Source organism: Leucopleurus acutus, assembly GCF_964270905.1.
Source record: "Leucopleurus acutus genome assembly, chromosome: 3".
Taxonomy (NCBI): Eukaryota; Metazoa; Chordata; class Mammalia; order Artiodactyla; family Delphinidae; genus Leucopleurus; species Leucopleurus acutus.
The window spans coordinates 117,659,486-117,682,634 of NC_139145.1; the positions used below are offsets into that span (position 1 = coordinate 117,659,486).

Below are 23,149 nucleotides of genomic sequence, written 5' to 3' on the forward strand. Positions count from 1 at the left end.
AGGAAACATCCCGAATAAACAACCTAACCTTGCACCTCAAGCAATTAGAGAAAGAAGAACAAAAAAACCCCAAAGTTAGCAGAAGGAAAGAAAACATAAAAATAAGATCAGAAATAAATGAAAAAGAAATGAAGGAAACAATAGCACAGATCAATAAAACTAAAAGCTGGTTCTTTGAGAAGATAAACTAAATAGATAAACCACTAGCCAGACTCATCAGGAAAAAAAGGGAGAAGACTCAAATCAATAGAATTAGAAATGAAAAAGGAGAAGTAACAACTGACACTGCAGAAATACAAAAGATCATGAGAGATTACTACAAGCAACTCTATGCCAATAAAATGGACAATCTGGAAGATATGGACAAATTCTTAGAAATGCACAACCTGCCAAGACTGAATCAGGAAGAAATAGAAAATATGAACAGACCAATCACAAGCACTGAAATTGAAACTGTGATTAAAAACTTCCAACAAACAAAAGCCCAGGACCAGATGGCTTCACAGGCGAATTCTATCAAACATTTAGAGAAGAGCTAACACCTATCCTTCTCAAACTCTTCCAAAATATAGCAGAGGGAGGAACACTCCCAAATTCCTTCTAAGAGGCCACCATCACCTTGATACCAAAACCAGACAAGGATGTCACAATGAAAGAAAACTACAGGCCAATATCACTGATGAACATAGATGCAAAAATCCTCAACAAAATACTAGCAAACAGAATCCAACAGCACATTAAAAGGATCATACACCATGATCAAGTGTGGTTTATTCCGGGAATGCAAGGATTCTTCAATATACGCAAATGTGATAAACCATATTAACAAATTGAAGGAGAAAAACCATATGATCATCTCAATAGATGCAGAGAAAGCTTTTGACAAAATTCAACACCCATTTATGATAAAAACCCTGCAGAAAGTAGGCATAGAGGGAAATTTCCTCAACATAATAAAGGCCATATATGACAAGCCCACAGCAAACATCATCCTCAATGGTGAAAAACTGAAAGCATTTCCACTAAGATCAGGAACAAGACAAGGTTGCCCACTCTCACCACTCTTATTCAATATAGTTTTGGAAGTCTTAGCCACAGCAATCAGAGAAGAAAAGGAAATAAAAGGAATCCAAATTGGAAAAGATGAAGTAAAGCTGTCACTGTTTGCAGATGACATGATACTATAGAGAATCCTAAAGATGCTACCAGAAAACTACTAGACCTAATCAATGAATTTGGTAAAGTAGCAGGATAGAAAATTAATGCACAGAAATCTCCGGCATTCCTATACACTAATGATGAAAAATCTGGAAGTGAAATCAAGAAAACACTCCCATTTACCACTGCAACAAAAAGAATAAAATATCTAGGAATAAACCTACCTAAGGAGACAAAAGACCTGTATGCAGAAAATTATAAGACACTGATGAAAGAAATTAAAGATGATACAAATAGATGGAGAGATATACCATGTTCTTGGATTGCAAGAATCAACACTGTGAAAATGACTCTACTACCCAAAGCAATCTATAGATTCAATGTAATCCCTATCAAACTACCACTGGCATTTTTCACAGAACTAGAACAAAAAATTTCACAATTTGTATGGAAACACAAGACCCCGAATAGCCAAAGCAATCTTGAGAACGAAAAAAGGAGCTGGAGGAATCAGGCTCCCTGACTTCAGACTATACTACAAAGCTACAGTAATCAAGACAGTATGGTACTGGCACAAAAACAGAAAGATAGATCAATGGAACAGGATAGAAAGCCCAGAGATAAACCCATGCACATATGGACATCTTATCTTTGATAAAGGAGGCAGGAATGTATAGTGGAGAAAGGACAGCCTCTTCAATAAGTGGTGCTGGGAAAACTGGACAGGTACATGTAAAAGTATGAGATTTGATCACTCCCTAACACCATACACAAAAATAAACTCAAAATGGATTAAAGACCTAAATGTAAGGCCAGACACTTTCAAACTCTTAGAGGAAAACATAGGCAGAACACTCTATGACATAAATCACAGCAATATCCTTTCTGACCCACCTCCTAGAGTAATGGAAATAAAAACAAAAATAAACAAATGGGACCTAATGAAACTTCAAAGCTTTTGCACAGCAAAGGAAACCAGAAAAAAGACCAAAAGACAACCCTCAGAATGGGAGAAAATATTTGCAAATGAAGCAACTGACAAAGGATTAATCTCCAAAATTTACAAGCAGCTCATGCAGCTCAGTAACAAAAAAACAAACCCAATCCAAAAGTGGGCAGAAGACCTAAATAGACATTTCTCCAAAGAAGATATAGAGACTGCCAACAAACACATGAAAGAATGCTCAACATCATTAATCATTAGAGAAATGCAAATCAAAACTACAATGAGATATCGTCTCACACCAGTCAGAATGGCCATCACCAAAAAATCTAGAAACAATAAATGCTGGAGAGGGGGTGGAGAAAAGGGAACACTCTTGCACTGCTGGTGGGAATGTGAATTGGTTCAGCCACTATGGAGAACAGTATGGAGGTTCCTTAAAAAACTACAAATAGAACTACCATATGACCCAGCAATCCCACTACTGGGCATATACCCTGAGAAAAACCAAAATTCAGAAAGAGTCATGTACCAAAATGTTCATTGCAGCACTATTTACAATAGCCCGGAGATGAAACAACCTAAGTGCCCATCATCGGATGAATGGATGAAGAAGATGTGGTACATATATACAATGGAATATTACTCAGCCATAAAAAGAAACGAAATTGAGCTATTTGTAATGAGGTGGATAGACCTAGAGTCTGTCATACAGAGTGAAGTAAGTCAGAAAGAGAAAGACAAATACCGTATGCTAACACATATATATGGAATTTAAGGAAAAAAAAATGTCATGAAGAACCTAGGGGTAAGACAGGAATAAAGACACAGACCTACTGGAGAACGGACTTGAGGATATGGGGAGGGGGAAGGGTGAGCTGTGACAAAGCGCGAGAGAGGCATGGACATATACACACTAACAAACGTAAGGTAGATAGCTAGTGGGAAGCAGCCGCATGGCACAGGGATATCGCATGGCACAGGGATATTGGCTCGGTGCTTTGTAACCGCCTGGAGGGGTGGGATAGGGAGGGTGGGAGGGAGGGAGACGCAAGAGGGAAGAGATATGGGAACATACGTATATGTGTAACTGATTCACTTTGTTAAAAAGCAGAAATTAACACATCATTGTAAAGCAATTATACCGCAATAAAGATGTTAAAAAAAAAAAAGACCACCACTAGAAATATGAAAATTACAGAAGGAAAAATATCATTGCTGAAGGCAAACATACAGTAAAGGTAGTAGTAGGTCAATCATCTAAAAAGCTAGTAGGAAGGTTAAAAAACAAAAGTAATAAAAATCATCTATGTCCACAATAAGTAGCATAGGGATACAGAAAACAAAAAGATGTAAAATATGATGTCAAAAACATTAAATGTGAGAGGTGGAGTAAAGATGTAGGGTTGTTAGAATGTTTGAACTTAAGAGATCGTCAACTTACAATAATCATGTATATATAACCTAATCATGTATATAAAACTATACATATATATGTATGTATATGTGTATCTCTCTATATATATAGATACACACACACACACAGTTAACTACAAACCAAAAACCTATTAATAGGTACACACACAAAGAAAGGAATCCGAACGTAACGCTAAAGACAGTCATCACATGGCAAGGGAACAGAGCAAAAGATGATGAAAGGAACAAAAAAGAACTATGAAAACAATCCCAAAACAATTAACAAAATGGCAGTAAGTACATATCCATCAATAATTACTTTAAATGTAATTGGACTGGGGCTTCCCTGGTGGCACAGTGGTTAGGACTCTGAGTTCCCAATGCAGGGGGCCCGGGTTCAATCCCTGGTCAGGGAACTAGATTCCCACATGCGTGCCACAAATAAGAGTTCTCATGCCACAACTAAGAAGTCCCGCGCCGCAACTAAGGAGCCTGCGAGATGCAACTAAAGGAGCCCACCTGCTGCAACTAAGACCGGTGCAACCAAACAAATAAATATTTTTTAAAAATTTAAAAGATGATTGGCTCTTAAAAAAAATGTAATTGGACTAAATTCTCCAATCAAAACACACAGAGACGACTCAGCCATAAAAAAATGAAATCTTGCCTTTGTGACAACATGGATAAATCTAGAGGATATTATGTTAAGTGAAATACATCAGACAGAGAAAGACAAATATCAATGATCTCACTTATATGTGAAATCTAAAAAACAAAACAAAATGAAACAAAAGTAGATTCATAAATACAGTGGTTGGCAAGAGGGAGGAGGGTAAGGGGGTGGGGGAAAATGGGTGAAGGGGATTAAGAGGAACAAACCTCCAGCTATACAATAAATAAGTCAAGGGGATGTAATAATATTGTAATAACTCTGTATGGGGAGAGATGGATACTAGACTTATGATGATCGTTTCATAATGTATGCTAATGTCAAATCATGATTTAGTACACCTGAAACTAACATAATGTTGTATGTCAACTATATTTCCGTAAAAAAAAGAAGTCATATTATACGTTAAGGTATTCATTTTTTAAGTTTAAAATGAGATAAATGGGACATAAAAATTTATGTCAATCTTTGGTAAATGAAATTATGGGATCGCTACTTATTTTATGCATATCTATATTCAAACTCTTTACACTAAGCATATATTTCTTTCATAAAAATTACAATAATGTCTTTTGGAGAAAGAAATTCAGGGTTTTAATGTAAACATAAAAATAATTTTTTTTATAACATAGTGTGTTCATAAATGATCAGGTGAAGGTGCAGAAAAACATGGCCAGAAAACCTCCCGATCCCTACAAACTGGCAGTGATGGTGGGGATGAACCAATGAAAAGAGAAAATAGTTAATGTCTACCTTGCCCCCAAGCTCCCACCACCTGAAGTTCCATATTCCTTTGCAACACTTCCTTAGGTATGAAGCTGCTCTCAGATTCCTTTCTAGGCCACTTTAAAAAAAGCAAGTGGAGATCACAAAATTAAAAACAACTAGAGGTACAATGACCATATATTCCTAACCAGAAGTCTAGACCCATGATTTGGCAAATGATTCACAGAGGGCCAGTGGGCACTATTAAAACTGAGTCTTTCTCTTAACAATGCTGACTGAATACTGGTTAAGCCCCTCTCCCACCCCAATGAAAACAAGAGAGTGATTCCCTAAGGGAGCCTCCACTTCTCCGTAGAGGAAATATACTTCCCAGGGGAGGGAGGGAAGAAAGCCCAGTGCTTATACTTAGTATATGGAAAATGAATCCCCTGTTCCAACCTGCACAACAGCATATGTAACCAACGTAAAGTAACAACATTAAAGGACACATCTTCAGAATAGACAGTGGATTAAAATAAAATAATTACCTACCAGAGTTTTAAAAATACTCTTAATGGACAGAAAGTGTCTGGATGTATCAATTAAAATTCCTCTATGAGGAAACCTTGGAGAATCTACAATGTTGGATTCATTGACAGTGAACTAAAAGACAAAAGAAAATTTTTATTTATTTTGTCTTAGATAAAATCTGTACTCATTTTATTTATGTAATAAATAAATTATACCTATCTATGCAAGTATTGGATAAAAGATTAATTTAAAACCAACAAAAAGTGTGAAATATACATTTACCAGATAAGATACACACTAGGGGAGAAAAAACATTCAAGAAGTAATAAATAGCCAAAAAGTTTGTATTTTTCCTATAGTATTATATCTACCCAATAATGTTAGGAACATAAAATAATCATACTTACAGTCCCATAAAAATCTTGATAAATTAACTGGCTAAAGGTCTCTAAACCTAGGGAAAGTAAAATTTATAATTTATTGCATTAATTTATAAAAGAGACAATAAAAGATGTATTATCCGTACATAGAACCATAAGCAGAAAAGGCAAATAAAATTAAATATGTTATACATATACCCTGTAACATATTTTCTAAAATCAAAGTTCAATTTAAAAAAATCCCTGTGCCATCTAATAAAAATGCTTTACTTCATTGTACCCATACCCTTGGTTTTGTCTGAATAAACACAAAATAGTGATTTAATAAAACAAAATGCCAGTTCCTTAATAAATTTATAGCACTGTAAGAAAGAACTTTTATCGTAAAATAGTATAGGCACTTTAGAAGTACCTAAACTTAACAGAGGGCAAAGAGGCTCAGAAAACACCATGAAACTATAGATAAAGGCCCAACTTACAGTGTTTTATTTATACCTGCAAAGACTATCTCCTGACCATTTTTTACTCAAGTGGATTGCTCTCTATATTACAGGCCAACTCCTCTATCTGGCCTTGACTTTACCAAAATTCATCATTCTAGCTGACAACTATATTGCCAAGGAAAATTTTAACCTAAGAATACAGGCATAGGGACTTGCACGGTGGTCCAGTGGTAAAGAACCCACTGGACCAATGCAGGGGATGCGGGTTCAATGCCTGGTCATGGAACTAAGATCCCACATGCTGCGGGGCAACTAAGCCCGTGTGCCACAACTACTGAGCCTGCGTGCCTCAACTAGAGAGAGAAAACCTACACGCCACAACTAGAGAGAAACCCATGAGCCGCAACGAAAGATCCCGCATGCCGCAACGAAGATCCCGCGTGCCACAACTAAGATCCGATGCAGCCATAAATTTAAAAATATATACATAAATTAAAAAAAAAAGAATACAGGGATACCTCATTTTACTGCACTTCACAGATACTGCATTTTTTACAAATCAAAGGTTTGTGGCAACTCTGCATTGTCAGATGATGATCAATATTTTTTAGCAATAAAGTATTTTTAAATTAAGGTATGTACCTTGTTTTTTTTACATATAATACTATTGCACACTTAAAAGACTACAGTATAGTGTAAACATAACCTTGATATCCACTGGGAAACCAAAAAATTTGTGTGACTCCCTTTATTGAGATAGACACTTTACTGCAGTGGTCTGGAACCAAACCCACAATATCTCCAAGGTTTGCCTGCAGTTCAAAGTCAAATGAAAGAGAAGATGTGACAACATACCACAGAAATACGAAAGATCACAGGAGACTACTACGACAAACTATATGCCAACAAATCTGACAGCTTAGAAGAAATGAATATATTCTGAGAGAGAAAACTTACCAAGACTGAATTATGAAGAAACAGAAAATCTGAGCAAACCAATTACTAGGAGATTGTATCAGTAATCAAAAATATCCCAACAAACAAAAGTCTAGGACCAGAAGGCTTCACTGGTGAATTCTACCAAACATTTAAAAAAGATTTGGGCTTCCCTGGTGGTGCAGTGGTTGAGAGTCCGCCTGCCGATGCAGGGGACACGGGTTTGTGCCCCGGTCCGGGAAGATCCCACATGCCACGGAGCGGCTGGGGCCGTGAGCCATGGCCGCTGAGCCTGCGCGTCCAGAGCCTGTGCTCCGCAACGGGAGAGGCCACAACAATGAGAGGCCCGCGGACCGCAAAAAAAAAAAAAAAAAAAAAGATTTAATTTTTTGGATGTGACACCAAAAGGAAACAAAAGCAAAAATAAACAAGTGGGACTACACCAAAGTAAAAAGCTTCTGCACAGCAAAGGAAATCATCAACAAAATGAAAAGGCAATCTGGGACTTCCCTGGTAGTCCAGTGGGTAACACTCCACGCTCCCAATGCAGGGGGCCCAGGTTTGATCCCTGGTCGGGGCACTAGATCCCACATGCATGCTGCAACTAAGAGTTTGCATGCTGCAACTAAGGATCCCGCATGCCAAAAAGAGGATCCCACATGCTGCAACTAAGACCCAGTGCAGAATGAATGAATGAATGACAGCCCTTTATCTCCCCCCTCCAAGAAAAATGAAAAGGCAATCTACCAAAGGATGAAGATACTTGCAAATCATATATCTGTTAAGGGGTTCATATATAAAGAACTCATACAACTCAATAGCAAAACAAACAATCCAATTAAAAAATGGGTAGAAGATGTGAACAGATATTTTTTCAAGGAAGACCTACAAATAGCCAACAGATATATGAAAAGGTGTTCCACACCACTAACCACCAGGGAAATGCAAATCAAAGCCACAGTAGGGCTTCCCTGGTGGCGCAGTGGTTCAGAGTCCGCCTGCCGATGCAGGGGACACGGGTTCGTGCCCCGGTCTGGGAAGATCCCACATGCCGCGGAGCGGCTGGGCCCGTGAGCCATGGCTGCTGAGCCTGCGCATCCGGAGCCTGTGCTCCGCAACGGAAGGGGCCGCGACAGTGAGAGGCCCGCGTACCGCAAAAACAAAAACAAAAACAAAAACAAAAAACCACAGTAACATATCACCTCACACCTGCTAGAATGACTGTTCTCAAAAACACAAGAAATAACAAGGGTTGCTGAGGACGTGGAGTAAAAGGATCCCTCATGCACTGTTCACGGGAATGTAAATTGGTGCAGCCACTACAGAAAACAGTATGGAGGTTCCTCAAAAAACTAAAACTAGAACTACCACATGATCCAGCAATTCTACTTCTGGGTATTTATCCAAAGAAAACAAAACTCTAACCCCCCAAATATATGTACCTCTATGTTCATTGCCGCATTACCATAGCCGAGATATGGAAACAACCTGTCCATCAATGGATGTATGGATAAAGATGTGGTATATATATATATATATATACATATATATATATACACACAACGGAATATTATTCAGCCATAGAAAGAAGGAAATCCTGCTATTTGGGGCAACATGGATGGAACTTGAGGGCATTATGCTAAATGAAATAAGTCAGAGAAAGACAAACACTGAATGATCTCACTTAGATGTGGAATCTTAAACAAACACACACAAAAACCAAGCTCATAAATATAAAGAATAGCTTTGTGGTTACTAGAGACAGGGGTAGGGGGTAGGCAAAATGGGTGATGGGGGTCAAAAGGTACAATCTTCGTTTATAAATAAATCCTAGGGATGTAAGGTACAGCATGGTGACTATAGTTAATAAATACTGTGTTGCCTATTTGCAAGTTGCTAAAAAGAGTAAAATCTTAGAAGTTCTCATCGTAAGAAAAACAGTATTTTTCTAACTATGTGTGGTGACGATGTGAACTTACTGTGGTGATAATTTTGCATTATATACAAATATCAAGTCATTGTGCTGTATACCTGAAATTAATATAATGTTATGTCAATTATACCTCAAAAAAAAATAGGAAATAGGAAAGAATAAAAAGTTCAAAGTCATTTTTGCTACGCCTCCCTCCCACCCCCAATACAGGCCCATACCAGGAGGAATAACTTTGGAATTTTCTGTTAAGTGGCAATACACTCAATTATCATTTAGAGCACGTTTGTTACTTTCAAAGTCTGACAGTAAGCAGAAAATTAGGCCTTCCTGGACTAGATTCACAAAATGCTCTCAAAAGTTCTATTATTTTGATGTGGATCAGGGCAAACATCAATAAAGCCGTTTTCCCTAACAGGCCCCCGACAAGACAGGTACATCAGACCGACAAAAGCTTAAAATCACATAACATTATATATAAATGATCTACATGATAATGTTTGCAGTTACATTTGCGGTAAACATCTATAGCTATTTTCATGTCATATTTTGAAATAAGATCATAATCATACGATTATTATGACTATAATACATATAGCAGTAACAATGATTATAATCATACCATTATTATTATGACTACAAAACATATAGCAGTAACATTGATCATTTTATTCTAGATAACACTCACCTGAGTCGAATCCAAAGCCTTCTTTATTTGTTTTTTCTTCTTTATTTTTAATAACTTTGGTTGGCTTGCTCACATTAAAGAAAATTACTCTCCTTTCTCAAAACTATACTAATTTGGAAGCCAGTACAACAAAATCTTATCTACTTGAAAGAAGAGGTAATAGCAGCTTTTGAACAGCAAAAATAAACGTCCCATGCCCGAACTTTGAAGTTCAGACTGAAAGTCACTGGAAAAGCTTTTAAGGTTCCTCTCTGCCCACTACCTCCAATCACTCTAGAGTATATTTTTATCTTTTCATGCTATTCCTGCAAACTTTGTTATATTTCTAAATCCACAGGAATTTAAAATGGGGGAAGGGTTCTCTTCTTTTCTCAGCCATCATGGTGTGTATGGTTGACCGTGTTCCTGACCTTGTCTTCTCACAACACTCCTAGGATCAAATGATTCCTGGCCAAGAAACAGAAGCAGAATCGTCCCATTCCCCAGTGCATTCAGATGAAAGCTGGTGATGAGATCAAGTACAACTCCCATGAGGAGACGGTGGAGAAGAACCGAGTTGAGCTGAAGGACTCTCACATGCGATGGCACATGCATTTACGCTGCATCTACATCACTAGCATCTTACCGTATCAAGCTGAAAACATCACCACCACATGGACAGTTGGACATGTTTTACTGGGGAAATGATTATTCTCTTTGTTTTCATGCTTCTGCACTAATAGGTTGGTTCAGAAAAAAATACGTGAGTATATTTTTGTTTGAATGTATAAACAAATGCAGAAGGGAAATGCTTGCTACTGAAGGCAGCAAGAAATGATGAAACAAAATTCCTGAATCAGAGGAGGTCAGAGCCGTTTATAACTCTATAAACATTATAGTCCTGGGGCTTCCCTGGTGGCACAGTGGTTAAGAATCCGCCTACCAGCCCTGGTCCGGGAAGATCCCACATGCCGTGGAGCAACTAAGCCCGTGCGCCACAACTACAGAGCCTGCACTCTAGAGCCCACGAGCCACAACTACTGAGCCTGTGTGCCACAACCACTGAAGCCCGCACACCTAGAGCCCGTGCTCCGCAACAAGAGAAGCCACCACAATGAGAAGCCCACGTACCGCAATGAATAGTCCCCACTCACCGCAACTAGAGAAAGCCCACGTGTAGCAACGAAGACCCAACACAGCCAAAAATAAATGAATAAAATAAATAAATTTAAAAAAAAATTATAGGGCTTCCCTGGTGGCGCAGTGGTTGAGAGTCCGCCTGCTGATGCAGGGGACACGGGTTCGTGCCCCGGTCCGGGAAGATCCCACATGCAGCGGAGCGGCTGGGCCCGTGAGCCATGGCCGCTGAGCCTGCGCGTCTGGAGCCTGTGCTCCTCAACGGGAGAGGCCACAGCGGTGAGAGGCCCGTGTACCGCAAAAAAAAAAAAAAAAAATTATAGTCCCAAGAACATCAATGAATTATAGCATTATGAATGTAATAACCTTCAAGCATTTTTAAAAAGTCAAATGATCTTCCTCCCATGCTTTAAGTGGTATATATTTAATGGCATTGTTTTGGAAATACCCAACAAATCATTCTATAAAGGGCCCAAGGAAGCAAAGTTTTGCTGTGTTTCATTTCCCAAAGTGGCAACTGAAAACATTTCCTTACTAGAAAATAACAATGACATAGAACTTACCTCGTAATACTCCCCAAACTCTGTTGGCAGTGAGCGAGGCCACTGGTCCTTTCACAAGTAAAGTATCTGTATTGGAAAAAAAAACAAAATGTTTCTTGTATGGTGACAGATGGTAACTAGACTTACCATGGTGATCATTTCGAAATGTGTAGAAATATCGAATCACCATGTTGTGTAACAGGAGCTAACATGGTGTTGTAAGTCAATTATACTTCAAAAGCAAACAAACTCATAGAAAAAGAGATGAGGTTTGTGGTTACCAGAGGCGGGTGGTAGTGGGAGAGGGAATTGGATGAAGGCGGTCAAAAGGTACAAACTCCGTTATAAGATAAATAAGTACTAGGGCTGTAATGCACAACACGATGAATATAGTAAACAGGGCTGGATGCAGTATATGACAGCTGTTAAGAAAGTAAATCCTAAGAGTTCTCATCACAAGGAAAACAATTTTTTTCTTTCTTTAACTTTGTATCTGTATGAGGTGACGGACGCTCACTAAACTTACTGTGATAATCATTTCATGATATAAGTCAAATCATGACGCTGTACACCTTAAACAGTGCTGTCGATTATATCTCAAAACTGGAAGAAAACAATGTTTGTCTTTAATCCCTCAATAACACACATTTCCCTAAACATATAATTGGTTATTTCTGGATCATTCTTTTCTCCTGAGCTCCAGACCTGTTTCTCCAACTGCCTCCTGTACATCCTCACTTAGAAGTCCTATAGGTTCCTTTAACTCCACATGCCCCACTCTGCACTCTTCCCTCTTTCACCTGTCGGGCTCTGGGCTCATCGCGCACCACACTCCGACCAGCTGATTTGCTCAAGTCAGGAACTTGGGTGTCACCTCCATGATTCCTCATTTTCCCCTGCAGGAGAGTTATTCTCTCCAACTACCCCACTACAGAGTAGGGTCCTACTTAAGCTAAGAATTTAAGTCAAAAGTGCAAACTCCTCAGTGCCCATAATTCCTTGGTGAAGCCTCCAGTATCACTCAATCTTCCATTCCCTCTAAGGCCAGAGAGTCTTCTCTACTCTGTCCCTTCCCTCCCTGTGCTCCCCTACTTGCCCTGTACCTACCTTCCCCAACATTATCCTAAATCTTAAGACTCAATTCTTTTTTTTTTCAAATATTTATTTTTTTAATTTATTTATTTTTGGCTGCTTTGGGTCTTCGTTGCTGCGTGCAGACTTTCTCTAGTTACGGGGAGCGGGGGCTACTCTTCCGCTGTGGTGCACGGGCTTCTCATTGTGGTGGCTTCTCTTGTTGTGGAGCACGGGCTCTAGGCGCACGGGCTTCAGTAGTTGTGGCATGCGGGCTCAGTAGTTGTGGCTCACGGGCTCTAGAGCGCAGGCTCAGTAGTTGTGACGCACGGGCTTAGTTGCTCTGAGGCATGTGGTATCTTCCTGGACCAGGGCTCAAACCCGCGTCCCCTGCATTGGCAGGCGGATTCTTAACCACTGTGCCACCAGGGAAGCCCCAAGACTCACTTCTTAACTCATTATAGCTTAATTCAGCTTTGTCCCACTCAATAAAAAGTTCACATCCATCTAAAATGGGGCTCCAGTTGGCTGCTTCTGGGCAAAGGGGGCACTAATCTCTCAGTCCTCGAAATCATACTCTGCCTGAGGTTACCCCAATAGTCATCTTAGTCTTTGGAGAGGTTTGGGATGGAATCATCCACAGATAAAGGAAAGCACCAGAAAGCACAGAGAGATCGAAAGCTAAAGGGGTGTGACAGATGCAGACTTTGCCACGGTAGAGACACTCAAGGGCTGCAGGTTAATGATTTAATAGCGTATTTGGGCTGCATCCTCCTCCTCCACCACCCTGACCACCCCAGGCTGCCCCACGATAATTGGCTACAGGTAGGGAAAACCGTTCTATCAACAGCCAGTAATCAGGTAACAGTCTTCTGACAAGGTAGCCTTTGCCATCAGAAGAACAGAGTCATGAGTTAGCTAAAGGCCAGGCTAAGAATGCTATAGCTATTATGACCACAATCTAACCACAATTCTCCCCCTCTATACCCAATTCTTAGTTAGCTACCTAGATAGAGCTTACCGTTCCACCGGTCACTGTTTAAAAGCCAGTTTTTGCCACATTACAGTTTTGAGATAGCCTGGAATTAGTCAGCCTAAAGAGTTATCTAAAAACATTAACATGTGGCATGTACCTCAAGCCAATTATTTTCCAATAGCTGAGGACAGGCTGATATTTAAAAGGATTCTGATTCAACTCAACGCAAAAACCGCAGATATAGAGCAGTTAGAAGGAGACTTTGGTTTCTAAATATATGGACAAATAAGCTATAGAATTTCAATTTTTATTTCAAAGCCAAATTCTTAGTGTTAACAGTGATTATCTCCCTGACAGGGGATAGGAGACATCTTTTTTTTCAGTTATCCCTTTCTGTACTTTTTGCACCACACTGTGGTTTTGAAGGATGTACATACAAATAACAGTAATGGGTTCCTCTTTTTAAAATAATAAAATGTGGGCTTCCCTGGTGGCGCAGTGGTTGAGAGTCCACCTGCCGATGCAGGGGACGCGGGTTCGTGCCCCGGTCCGGGAAGATCCCACATGCCACGGAGAGGCTGGGCCCGTGAGCCACGGCCGCTGAGCGTGCGCGTCCAGAGCCTGTGCTCCGCAACAGGAGAGGCCACAACAGTGAGAGACCCGCGTACCGCAAAAAAATAATAATAATAAAATGTTATAGATAAGGCTAAAATCCCCTTTGAGGTGCCCACTCAACTCCCCCTATTTTCCTCAGAGGAAGTATCAGGCCTTTTCTTAGGCATTTTCATACACATACATGTAACAAGAAAATACAGTACTGCTTTATGTGTGCCTTCTTTTGTATGTTGGTTTATAAATGGTATCCTCCTGTACACATTATTTAAATTTCTTTGTCCAACTCAGCAATTTATCTTCGCAAGTTCTCCACATCTGTTCTTCGTAACTCCAGTTCTTTATTCTTAATTGTGGTATAGTATTCTCTAGTGTCAACTGACAAGATATATTTAGCCATTCTTCTAGTGATGAACATTTAGTTTTGCTTATAGATCTTCATCATTGCAGGCAAACTGCATGGAACATTCTTGATGTATGTAATTATTTCTCTAAGGTAGAAATTAGTCTATTTCTGGTTCTGAGGGTATACATATTTTTATTTTAATTGATGATGCTGTAACACTTGTCACTTTCTCCAAATTTCCTCATACTCTTGGACAACGGTTGATATCTTGTTATTTCCATTTGTGTGTGTTACTTTTATCATCATCATCATCAACTAGTTTGAAACTAGTTTATCCTTTAACCAGAAAATTTCACAGGCAGCTTGTCTCCAGAAGCTTCCCTTTCAGAAAAAAGAGGGTTTGAAAAGCTGAATGGAAGATAGGCTATAACTCCCCAGCCTCGATATGTTCCATTTTTTGGAATTTACAATATGTCATTGTATTGCCTGTCAGCAAAGATTCCTTGGTAATTTAATGACCATTTCTCAATTCAGATTGCAAAACCTAATTAATAAAGTGTCCGAGTGCTGACTGTCAAGTAAAATCCCATGGCTGATGTTGGCAAATCATCCTGTTTCTCTTCTAAGAACAGCTACAGAATTGAAGAGAAATTAAGTTATTTTTCAGAGATGTATTAAGAAATCTCATCTCTATTGAGAGGATGAAGCGATGTACTTAATTGTCTGTGAGGCAGTCTGAGAACAAAGGAGTCACTCTTTTCTCTAAGATATGCATTTTCCTTTCTGTTTTTACACCTGACTCACCAGTCTGCTCTTTCTGCACTAATCTTATATCACCCATTGATTGCTCTTTGATTCCTTGATACAATTCCACATTATTCCCAGTCAGTACACTCTATGGAAAAGGGCTGCCCATTTGTTTATTCCTTCTAGAACAATTTAGGAAAAGCCTTAGAGAATAATGTTTTAGGCAAACAAGAAGAATCATGTAGCTAAATGTTGATTACATTGTCAATCAATATAAATGAAGATGAAACATATATAATACAACATAAATATAAAAGAAAATGCAACACTTCACCCCTCCCAGTTCTGCATTATCTTTGTGTCAAGTTAAATTATAAATAGAGATCATGCCAGGACTGCCCTGGCGGTCCAGTGGTTAAGACTCCGTGCTGCCACTACAGGGGGCAGAGGTTCGGCTCCTGGTCGGGGAACTAAGATCCCGCATGCCGTGCAGCACAGCCAAAAAAAAAAAAAGAGAGCATGCCTATCAGCACAGACTTGTCTTCAAAGTAAACTACATAGATGCCCAAAAATCAGGGATAAGCCAGGTAAGTTTTGACACATCCGTACAGTTGGTAGAACATTATTCAGAGGCTAAAAATGCTGTCATAGAAAAATATTTAGTGAAATACATGTTTGTAATGGATTGTTATGCAGAACAGAAAAACCACAGGTACAGAACTACCCCTTTTTCATGCCATTGTTTACCATGTTTCTATTTATATCTATGTAAAATATTTAAATGTATCACTGCAAAAAAAATCTGAAATAACAGTGGTTAACTCTGAGTGCTGGGGTTATGAGTAAGTTATTTCCTCCTCTTCACTTACTGTACTTAAAGATTTCCTACAACAACTATGTATTCGTTTTGCCATCAGACTTTAATGGTAATTTTCTTTTTTTTTTGCGCCACACCTCACAGCATGTGGGATCTTAGTTCGGCCGACCAGGGATCCAACCCGTGCCCCCTGCAGTGGAGGCACAGTCTTAACCACTGGACCGCCAGGGAAGTCCCCTAATGGTAATTTTAAAAATAGGAATTATAAACTCACTGGTCAAGAGCTCACAATAGTTCACGGCATGGAGCCAGCTTCTGGCACTCGAGCCTGTGACAAGCAGCTTTGTTTACAATACGTTCACATGACATAGGTACTCACAGGACTCATCCGAAGAGATCTTGGGGAAAGTGTCACACTCTGGGTCCAGGACAACCGAGACTTGAAGTTGCTGCAACTCCACTCCAACACGAAGATCAGCAGAGCCATGATGCCGCTTGTAGAAACCAAAAATATAGTCGTAATATCTGTGTGAGAGAGAAATTCAAACAAAATTTTAAAGCACTGTAGCCAAGTTTTAAATACATATGTGGTAGCAGACACTGTCGTTGACTCCGCAAACCCCTGCTACCCCATATCAGTCCAACTAGAGGCTCTCACCCCAAGCTGCACATTAGAATCACATGGAGGGCCTTTTGCAAACAAGTACTGATGTCCAGACCTTCAGAATCAGAATCTCCGAGCGCATGATCCAGGCACAAAGATTTTAAAAGTCCCCCTGCCACAATCCCAAGTGACTCCTATGAAGTCCCCATTAAGGACCAATAACCAAACTAATAATCCTGGGTGTGCAAGTCAATTCTGACCAGTGATGGGGCAGGGGTGGGAGGACGTGGGGAGGATGCTTCCTCTCCTAAGTGAGCCCCAAGAAGAAAACTTCTCTGTACGTGATACTTAGACCAGCTGCAGCCACACCAAAGACGGCAGAGCAGAGGTGGAAGGAATACGGATTTCCTAATCATACTGTTGAGCCACTTAGCCAACCAGCCCTGAAATCCTGCCTGCTTTTATATTTCCATAATGCATGAGATAATAGGTTTTCTTTTTGCTCAAGCCAGACTGAGTCAGGGTTCCTGTTACCTTCCAACAAAAGTATCCTAGCTAATACACAAACACCACAGAATTCTCACTAGGGCCTTGAAAATTTACCTTCTGCTGGTACCCGAATGGCAGAGGAAAGAGGATATTAAATAAACATTTGAAGGTGCTAGAAGATACAAGATCACACAGGCCTCAAAGCCTATGATATTTAATAGATTTTGATAAGCCAGAAGGTTGTATATGCTACTTATATGTAAGACCATCTTGTGTTTTTCCAGGGACGTAAGGAGAGCTGGGAGAGTTCTGATGAACTTGGAAGTGAGTGTATGGAAGTTAACCAGTGAGACAGTGGAACAGATGAAGGTGCTGAGGACCTTTTTCGTAGGAAAACCTTGACAGATTGAAAAGGAAATCAAGATCACTAAACTGTATACTTAGAAATGGTTAAGACAGGGATCTTATATTTTACCACAATTTTTAAAAACAATTTTTAAGGGAAATTACAGCTGCCAGCGGCTTTGAGATCTGAGTTAGGTGCTGGCTTGTCCCACATAAGGAAAATCTTGGCTCTGCATATTAAAACTCTAACAGAAAACTCAAAGGGTTCTGGCGCAGCGGTGTGCAAGGTCTGTGGGTTAATTTAGCTTTTCAGGAACTGAGGGAGCAAAGCTATTTGTTCATTAAAAAAAAATGAGTAACAACAACAAAAAAAGAGTAACTAGCATGTGATATATCTTGTTCTAGAAGCTGAGGAAGCAGCCACGTACCAAACAGACAGAACTCTGCCTGCAAAATGCACAGTGTTTCAAAGCAGGGTTTGAGATAGAAACTGGGCTCTTCAGGAGACAGGAGACAGAGAATCTGAACAAACTTGTGTGTTCCCCACGGCCTAGAGCTTCTGGAACAACCCCATCATGCTTTTACCCTGAAGGAGATACTGCCCCTCCTGAGTTCCTAGAATGCTCACCTGAATGCTTTCAAGTCTTAGCCATTAGGGCTAATGTTTTTTTTTTTAACATCTTTATTGGGGTATAATTGCTTTACAATGGTGTGTTAGTTTCTGCTTTATAACAAAGTGAATCAGCTACACGTATACATATATCCCCATACAGGCCTAATGTTTTATAACCTGCTTCCTAACCATGCAGGGTATAATTAATAGCTGCTTCACACACATGGCATGAATTAGTTAGGCAATCCTCAGGTAAGTACCCGCACTGCCTTGAGATGCCAAGATTTGTTTTTAAACCGTCTCACAGCTGATTCAAGTTCTGGTTATCTAACCGTGGTTAACTTAAGTCTTCCACGCTTTCTTGCCATACTCCTATCACTTCAGCTTATTACCGAGTCCTTACTTTACTAGCACGATGGCACAGAAGGAAAATCCAATTTTATGAACTGAGTCCCGAAGCAAATATGGTGTGTTTGTTCTTAAAAGATTTCCTAGGCATGATCTTCCATTACATGGCCTGCGGGTACTTTTTCCTTCTCGATACCCCAAGGCAACCAACCACCCTGATTTTACTTCTTCATCCAGGCTCTAGCCATTCTGACCTGTTAGCAGATTCCACATCAAAGGCTCATTGGAGTCTGCATCTAAACTGAGGGTAACGATCGCCCTTTAATTGTACACAACCGAAGGAGAAGAAAACATCTCTGCCATCAACTTCTTGAGCCTCTTCCGCCTAAGCTCCAGGCCTACCTGGGGCCAGCAGGTGTTATTAAACTAGTTTTGCATCTTTCCACCAGCCGCTTGGTGTCCTGCAGGCACAATTCAACTATAATGACCTCTAGGAACAGAGGCGGCCAAAATCTGAGGGAGAAAAGGGGTAGTACTGTCAGCACCAAATTACAATCCTTCGGGGCACTGAACACCTTCAGGACAGTCCTGCCCACACAGGTCGCAGAGTGAGCCTTACTGAAACATCTCCCCAAGTGCAATCTGTCTTGTACATGGTGTAGTTAGCAAAGCTAGCGTTGTGACACTACACTGTAAATCAACTTTACATCAATTTAAAAAGGCAAAAAAAACCCCAAAAGCTAGCACCGTGGGCTCCCTCCTCACTACACAATTCACCCTGTGGCCAACGGGTTTACAGACATGAGGGCTGTGGAAATGTGAGATGATAAAGATCTAAACAAGATGCTGGGAGAGTTAAGCACATAAGTGTTTCTGGGAAACAAAAGGAGAAGGAGATACTGCAGCGCAGCGACCATATCAAAGTAGTTAGGTGAAAATATCCAGCATTTTGCATGGAATAGAGATTTGGGAAGGGAAGGGGAGGTTTGGGCGGTGCTCCAACCTACGGACTTTCTGCCATCTGAATTGTAGCCAGATTTGGGGAGGGGGAGAGATGGCCTATAAATGACAAGCAACTTTGGGGAACCCCTGGTCCCCAAGCTTTAAGCACTCATCTTCCTCTCTGAACTCCCTTCAAATAAACTGCCGTTTCCCTCCCTCCTCTTCGTCTACCCCATTCTCCTCTCCGAGGCGAACACGGCCACTGACCCTGAGCAACGTACTCCGTCCACTCAGTATCCCGCACTCAAAGCAGGGTTCCAGAGCACCCAGGAAGCTCCTCAGGAGACAGGAGGGGAAGGGGAAGAGCTTGGGTTTCAGTTCGTGTTGGTTCGAGCCGGCTCTGCCATCTTCTAGACCTGTGACTGGTGGGGTCACTGGCCGACTCGGAGACTGTTTCCTCCCCTGTCGAATGGAGATTAGAGCGCCAGCGCGGCTGGATGGCTGTGCAGGTGGTAAGAAGCGCTCAGGTGTTCCTCCTCTCGCCCCCCCCCCCCGCTCCTGCACTGCGTCCCAGGGTGGTCTGTCCCGCCCCGGCCCGGGGTCTGCGGGTCCCCTTCCCGCCCGGCCGCCCGTCGGGAGCACTCACCGCCGAAACGCTTCCTGCAGCAGTGAGCAGGAGGGGCCGGCCTTGGAAGTGGAGCTGTGGCCGAAGAAGAAGTTGTCGGGAGAGAGGTGCAGCACGCGAGGGGTGGTCTGCACGGAAAGAGGCATGGGCCAAAGACTCAGGTCCGGCGAGGCGGCGGCGATGGCGGAGGCGCGCACTGCCTGCACCGCCAGCGCTGCCAGCAGCTCCAGCAGCCTGGGGAGCCTCGGCCACCCCACCCCGCGACGTTCCATGGCTGCTCAGCTGCTCTCTTCCGCGGTCGGCCAGGTATGCCCGAGCTGCTGCCCCGGTACCGGACTTCTCTTCCCCGGCTGGGAAGCAGGCAGCGCGGCGCGCGCGCGCGCGTGAGTCAGAGTCAGCTGACTGTGTGTTCCGCCCCGGCTCCGCCTCCAGAGCGACCACCGCCCCGCCCCGCCCCAGCTGCCCTCCCCGCCCAGCCCAACCCCGGACTCTTCCAGGCGGCGAGCGGGACGCTGGCTTCGTGCCTGCAGCGCTCGCGGTCTCCTCCCGGCCTCTGGACTTAGAGAAACTGCACGACGCACGCCACGAACACCTAACTTCCCCCACCCCTAACACCAGATAACCGGGTGCTTATTTGCCCCTCAGTCTGGACTTTTCTATAACTGCAATAAACCTTTAATTATTAAAGCCTCCCATCAGAACCCCTCAGGACAGAGTTTTGAACAGATGGGAGGTTAAAAGTTAGGCAGAAGATAGGGACTTCCCTGGTGGTCCAGTGGTTAAGACTCCCTGCTCCCAATGCAGGGGGCCCGGTTATATCTCTGGTAGGGGAACTAGATCGCACACCCGGCAACTAAGATCGCGCACGCCGCAACTTAAGACCTGGTGCAGCCAAATAAATAAATAAATAGTTAAAAAAAAAGTTAGGCCGAAGATATTCCGTGAGAGAATGTGCAATACTGAATCTTCCCACTTAGACATAATCTCTGAATTTATAAAGTTGTTTTATGCTTGTCGCCAAAGTCCCATAGTCTACTTTACCTGGGCTTTCTTATTTCTCGTTAGGCATGTTCCTAGACCTTTCATTCCTTTGTCGCTGGTGTTAATATAATCCCTCCTGACCCCTAGTTTCCCCCCAGAAATTAAAAAAGAATGAGGCAGACCTTTAGATATTGGCCTGGAAAGATCTTTCCACCTGCTGCTTATACCACTGACCTCACCCTTACCTCAACCAGTGTGGAAACACAGCTAGCGGCCGAAGTCTTCCTTGTAAAAGGTAAACTAAGTCATGTCACTTCTTTACTCAATACATGTCAATGGCTTGTTTCCCATTGTCCCTAGAATAAAATTAATCTCCTACCCCTACTTTTTTTTTTTTTTTTTTTTTTTTTGCGGTACGCGGGACTCTCACTGTCGCGGCCCCTCCCGTTGCGGAGCACAGGCTCCGGACGCGCAGGCTCAGCGGCCATGGCTCACGGGCCCAGCTGCTCCGCGGCATCTGGGATCTTCCCGGACAGGGGCGCAAACCCGTGTCCCCTGCATCGGCAGGCGGACTCTCAACCACTGCGCCACCAGGGAAGCCCACCTATGCCTCCTTCTTACCCTCCTCCCACCACCCCCAATTTGTCATGGAATGTGAGATGCTATGATGGAGGAATCTGAACTGGGGGGAAATGAGAAATGTAATGACCGAAGGACTTGATTTGATGTGTGGAGATGAACCAGGGCCTGTCAGAGAACATCTCTTACGTGAGAAGAGATGGCACTAGCTACCCGGGGCAGGGTTTACTAGGAGGGCACTGCCGCCACACCTGAATGTTAACCTGCCCTGCTCTCCACAGGAAGAGGTCTAGAGAGAGCTGAGGAGTTTGTTTTCTAGGGAAGAGCCAAGTTCTTGGGAGTTACGGACTAGCATTTGGTTTGTTCCCTGCCAGAGTCATCCAGTCTGGTCTGCAGCTTCGGAGGCTGAGAGATTGCAAGAGAACCACACACGAAATGTGAAGCTGACACTGAGTGAGGCTTCACTTCTCACTAGGACTTGCAGGCAGCTGGCGCGCATGGAAATGCTCTGGGAAGTGTGGTGTGGTGTGTGGAAGACCAGAAAATTCAGCTAGAAGCCTTCAGAAGAGCGCTAAACAGGAACTGCTTCCTTTTGTTGCAAATGTGCTGGTTAGAAGAAGGAACCATGGGCTCCCCTGGAGAACTGCCCCATCTGAGCAAGGGGGCATGTACCTGAAATGGCCTGCACAGACATGGGGATGAGGGGACACATGGTGACCCCTTTTGACACTTCATCGTGTCATGGGACCAGAGTGGGTTGGGGTAGAGTATACGGCCTGAGAATAAGCGTCACATACGTTAGGACAGCAGAAGGAACTCAGACAGGGACCTCCAGGAGAACAAACCACATAGACCTCATCAGCCCCGAGTCCCAGCATGAGAAGAGAGGCAGGAGTAACCAACAGCAAAGGAGGGGTTCCTTGCTGGTTTTACCAAGGTGCCAGACTCCACACGGGCAAATACTTTCCTAGTATCCACCAAGGAGTTCTCCCTTTCCAAAGAGACAGAATCTGAGAACCAGGAAGCGGCTCAGATATCCAGCGGTCCTGAACCTCACTATGCCTCAGGCTCGCCTAGGAGCTTAGGAAAAACACTGATGCTGGAGTTCAGGCCCAGATCTATTCATTAAGAATCAGCAGGTAGAAGATGAGGGCGATTCTTTTTCTTTTTTTTTCTTCTACAACTTTCTTGTGTATAACTGACATCCAATAGACTGCATATATTCAAAGTGTACAGTTTGGTAAGTTTTAGGTATGTCACAGTGGAGCCACCGCCCCAATCAAGATAATGGACATATCCATCACCCCCGAAAGTTTCTTCCTGCCTTCTGCAGTCCCTGCCCCCTGCCCCTGCCCTCTCTACCCTCACCCCACTCCCACCTCACCTCCTGTCCACACAACTGCTGATCTGCTTTTGTAAACAAAAATTAGTTTGTGTTCTCTAAAATTTTAAAGAAATAGAACCATACAGTATGTTCTCTTCTTTGGTCCTGTTTTTTTACTCAGCATAATTTTTTTAAGATTCATACATGTTATAGTATTGGTACCAAACCAAATGTGGGTTCACTCGCCCTCCCACAGTAAAGCCAATCTACTG

General features: G+C 42.2%; 1 protein-coding gene across 2 annotated transcripts in view; it reads right to left on the minus strand.

Annotated features, from left to right (window-relative positions):
* The window catches only part of HEXB (hexosaminidase subunit beta), a 59,348-nt gene extending 39,043 nt beyond the window's left edge, over positions 1–20,305 (minus strand). Inside the window, exons 1-5 of one of the 2 annotated variants that reach the window (XM_082836382.1) lie at positions 20,015–20,305; positions 16,407–16,552; positions 11,480–11,545; positions 5,831–5,877; positions 5,445–5,555 (exon numbers count right to left, since the gene is read on the minus strand). In XM_082836382.1, the coding sequence (XP_082692508.1) occupies positions 5,445–5,555; positions 5,831–5,877; positions 11,480–11,545; positions 16,407–16,552; positions 20,015–20,265 (621 nt within the window). In that variant the 5' untranslated portion in view covers positions 20,266–20,305. The remainder of the gene's footprint in view (positions 1–5,444; positions 5,556–5,830; positions 5,878–11,479; positions 11,546–16,406; positions 16,553–20,014) is intronic. The other variant, XM_082836381.1, reaches the window with a different exon arrangement.
* Between the last annotated feature and the right edge of the window lie 2,844 nt (positions 20,306–23,149).